Here is a 4,602-nt window from a genome sequence, read left to right on the forward strand (position 1 = left end):
TTCCCACTAGTGTTTGTTAATTAAAAGTTTCTCTGTGTCTGCATTCATCAACAAGTATATAAAACTAATTTTTTTGTTTTCTCTGCTCTGACTTACAGTAAAGCTTTCAAGTTTCTTATAGTGTTACTAATATTTTACAAATACTACTATACATGCACAGCTTTTAGAAGGGGTGCAAATGTTTATTTGTGGCTGTCATAGATGTAACTGATGAGCTCTTCTTACACCATAAAAACACCGACCATGACAAAATTAGTTAAGAACTCTAAGGCATATGTGTCATAGATCTTAAGAAATTAAAAAAATTCACCATAATACATAAAACAAAATTATAAATTATTTCATAGTGTTTTCTACTTTCCACTGGGTGTTATTGTTGTTTTTCTTTCTTTTTGGGGCTAACTTCGTTGCTTTCTACTTGGTTAGGTGAATGAAAACCTTTTCATATAGAATTTTGTTTGATTGCATTTGGTGTAGGACACCACTTTTAGAATCCCGTTCAGGGCTATACTGAACCATTTTATCCCAAGGATATGCTGCTATTACTTTATGGCAGGATGGGCTGAGAGCAAGGTCAGAGAAGCCAGAAAGAGTCAACTGTAATGGACTTGATTACAATCAGGGCACCACGACGTTGAACACTATCCCACTGTTCACAGAACCCCATCAAAACAGCCCTCAGAATGTTTCTTGGTAGATACTTTCTCTTTGCTATCTTGAGTGGCTTTTCTATACTGCTTCTAAAAAAAAAAAAAAAAAAAAAGAGTCCCCTTTTCTGTCTTGGTGAATTCTTTCACTGGAATGTCACTGCCATCTCAGATGGCATGATCCCCAAATTACATAGAAAACTTGGCAGCACAGTTATCTTTATAAAACCCGATTCATATTGTATGCTTAATATTTGTCAGGCACTGCTTTAAGCCATGCTTTGTGGATGAAGTGAGTTGATCTGTTGTTAATTCTCTCAACAGTGCCACCACGGGCTTGCTTTAGTATTCCTTCACTGAGCCCAGGAGCAAGGTTGAGTGGTTAAAAAGGATTTTCTTTTATCCGGGGAACAAAGCACTTTAGGCTTTTGCCTCTTAGTCCTAGGGAAACTTGGAGAACATGTAAATCTACCACATTTGACCCACTGAGTCAGAACATCTGGAGGAAAACCACATGGGAAGCATACTGCTTGTAAATAAACTGCTTGTTAAAGAGAGGTGAGGGTTAGTAAGGCGCTTAGTTCGCTAGATTAGAATAGAATTCTCTCTGCCCATCTGTCCTAATTAGCTTACCTCCCTTGCTTCCATAGTGTCCCTATTAAGTCAGAAAAGAAGCCAGGGCTACTCGGAAAGGATGACTTGTTATTTACGCTAATTGACAATGGTTTTAGAGTGGCTTCCCACTCCCAGACATAAACTTTTATCTGCAAGGACTTTTTTGGGGAAAAGTTTGTTAGTGAGAATTTTAAAACTCCGGATGCTCTCTTAAGGATTTTGCCATCTCGTTTCTTTGGTTTTGGCCCAAATGATTATGTTTCTCCCTTTGGGGAGGATTTCTCTGGGCATTTTGATACTTTTCCTGACCGGAGGAAACCTTGTATCAGTCTCAGGTAATTGAAAACTGATGCTTGTTCTCAGATTTCCAGGGACCCTTAGGATAGTCTTAAAATAGCAATATTTGATGTGGTGGTTGCTGTTAGATAATATGACTATTAATCTTCACGTTTGCTTTATTGAGCAGCTTTAGAATATCTCCCGTGATTTGGGTTTCCCTTCCTCATTAATAATTTCTGGTTTAAACCTTACATCCTTGTGCTGAAATCTGGTGTCTGTTTGATTTTAAAAACAATCCTGAGTTAAAGGATTACTAGCCAAATGGGAAAAAGCTTGAGTACTTCGTCCTTTGATATGCACGCGAGCATGAGTTTTGAGCATTGTCTTTACGTTTTCAGTGTGGTACAAACAAGAGCTTTTCTCTATTTGCTGTCACTTGTAATGGGATCTCCATTTCCCCAGAAGCCCTGGTTATGTTCCCAGTCTGTTTTCTGTACTAACAGAGCATCTTTTCTGCAGAAGATCTACAAGAACCCGTGCACGCAGTCTCTGTCCTCTCACCTGAGAAGTCAACAGACCCTTCCCTGCCTACCAGGAAGAGACAGCTTTTGGATGTCTCGGAGACTGGGAGGAGGTGGTCTCTTAGAAGGCGGCGGCGATCTGTTCTGTTCCCCAATGGAGTAAAAATCTGCCCCAGCGAGACTGTTGAAGAGGCTGTGGCAAACCATGTGAAGTATTTTAAAGCCCGAGGTAAGCAGGTGTTATGGTACTCAAACCATCCCATTTGTGTGCGCTTTTATATTAAAGATATGACACTTTAGATAGGAATGAACCAAATAAGAGTGGGAAAAGGGCTTATTCATATTAATATAAATGAAGAAAAAAGCAGACATTATTGTAAGAGAAAATATTTTGATTTTTAAGTACTTGAAAACACTATTTTGTGACTAGATATGTTGAAGTATAATTTTTATTTTTCGTTATGGTAATTTGCTCACCTATTCTCACCACACATATTTATAAACAGACTTATGTGCTTTCCTCCTTATTTTATAGATGAAAACATAATGACTTTCTTTATTGTGTACTTTAGACATACCAGATTCATACAGATGGTTGTCTGATTAGGAGACAAAATTTCTAATGTTAAAAGTGATGACTCAAGCTGGGCAGTGGTGGCACACACCTTTAATCCCAGCACTTGGGAGGCAGAGGCAGGCAGATTTCTGAGTTCGAGGCCAGTCTGGTCTACAGAGTGAGTTCCAGGATAGCCAGGGCTACACAGAGAAACCCTGTCTTGAAAAACCAAAACCAAACCAAAACAAAACAAAACAAAAAAAAAGTGATGACCCTCTCAGTGTCCTCACATGGTTTGTTTGTTTGTTTATTTATTTATTTATTTATTTATTTATATTTTTTCAAGACAGGGTTTCTCTGTGTAGCCTTGGCTGTCCTGGAACTCACTCTGTAGACCAGGCTGGCCTTGAACTCAGAACTCAAAAATCCACCTGCCTCTGCCTCCCAAGTGCTGGGATTAAAGGTGTGTGCCACCACAGCCCTTTTGTCTTATTTTTGATTAAGCAATTTTATCCTTGGGTTCATATCTTCTGCTATATAATTGTACACTATGCCTCTTACATTGCTTAATTGAACATTATATATATATGTATATATGTATATATGTATATTAGACATTTGTAGGTTTTTCACATTTTGCCCGTTGTATGTTCAACAGTCAATATAAAGCGCCGTGATATGCATGTGCTATTAGTAAGCTCAGTATGGAGACTGGTGATGAACTGACCGGTCCTATTGCACAGCTATCCACTGGTTTAACAGATGCTCATTGAGCACTTACTATTTTCCCTGGCACACGGTTGAATGACTATCTTTCTCTACTGTTCCATCATTGTCTGAATGTTCTGTTCCTTGACATTGCCTTCTACACTAAAGTTTTTAAAACAAGAACTTAATATCAGGTAAAACACATTTTATATATGTAATGTTTGATATTTCTATAACACGGCAGGCTGTACCAGTAGCTTTTATAGTATGTTACAGCCTTGGCTATATTTGAGGACTATCAAATGGTACATAGGAATAGGTTCTTTTAGTTTCAGAAGGGGGATCACAGATCGAGAATTTTTATGTAGGACTTTAGGTTGGAAGTGGAATTGCAAAGTGACTGAGGACATGAAGGACCTCCCAGTGGTGGGCAGTGATAGTGGGCGATCTAATGAGACGGGTTACACTGCTGGGATTTAACTTTAAAAGGCTCAGGATGGCCAGCTGCCTCCATTGTCTACTCCAGAGGGAAGAGGAAAGGGCCAAACGTTAAGGAATCTGCTTCTGCTTTGTGTTGCTTTGTTCTTTTTTTTTTTTTCCTTTATAAATTCAAGAGACACTGCTTAAAAAGAAGCCAACAAAAGGAAAAGAAAACATTTTTGAAATAATTAAGAAACAACAGGTACTGTGAGTTGGTTATTGTTGAAAAGGAGCCTTAAAATATATGGGGGTTGGTGAGATGGCTCAGTGTGTAAGAGTGGCCCTCTTCTGGTGCGTCTGAAGACAGCTACAGTGTACGTATTTATAATAATAAATAAATCTTTAAAAAACATACATACAAGTAACATTGTGCATACTAAACAGATTGTACTTATGTATTTGGTAATATATATATATATACACATATCTACATATAATTTTACATCTACATATATGTAGATATATATACATATGTATGTATATATATCTATATCTCTCTCTGTATGTGTGTGTGTGTCTGTGTGTGTGTAATGAAAAAAGGAGGCTGTGATCTTTTTTAAAACTTTTATTGCATTATGATGAGAAAAGTTACATGATTTCAATTTATCCGAATTTGTTAACATTTAAAAACATATTTCAATTAAATATAATTGAATCACATTCTTGTTTCCCTTTTGTACCACCGCTCCTTCCAGAGACCCCCTTCAATACCTACAATATCTTTTTTCTCATATTCCTTAAAATTTATAGAATATTATAACAATAAAAATAAGTATTATAAAAGTTGTTTGATATA

General features: G+C 37.1%; 1 protein-coding gene across 1 annotated transcript in view; it reads left to right on the forward strand.

Annotated features, from left to right (window-relative positions):
• Positions 1-1,512: 1,512 nt before the first annotated feature.
• Positions 1,513-4,602, forward strand: part of Impg2 (interphotoreceptor matrix proteoglycan 2) — a 72,225-nt gene continuing 69,135 nt past the window's right edge. Inside the window, exons 1-2 of the mRNA XM_031364715.1 lie at positions 1,513-1,597; positions 2,061-2,291. Of these exons, the coding sequence (XP_031220575.1) occupies positions 1,513-1,597; positions 2,061-2,291 (316 nt within the window). The remainder of the gene's footprint in view (positions 1,598-2,060; positions 2,292-4,602) is intronic.

This window comes from Mastomys coucha, unplaced genomic scaffold (genome assembly GCF_008632895.1).
Source record: "Mastomys coucha isolate ucsf_1 unplaced genomic scaffold, UCSF_Mcou_1 pScaffold12, whole genome shotgun sequence".
NCBI classification, from domain to species: domain Eukaryota; kingdom Metazoa; phylum Chordata; class Mammalia; order Rodentia; family Muridae; genus Mastomys; species Mastomys coucha.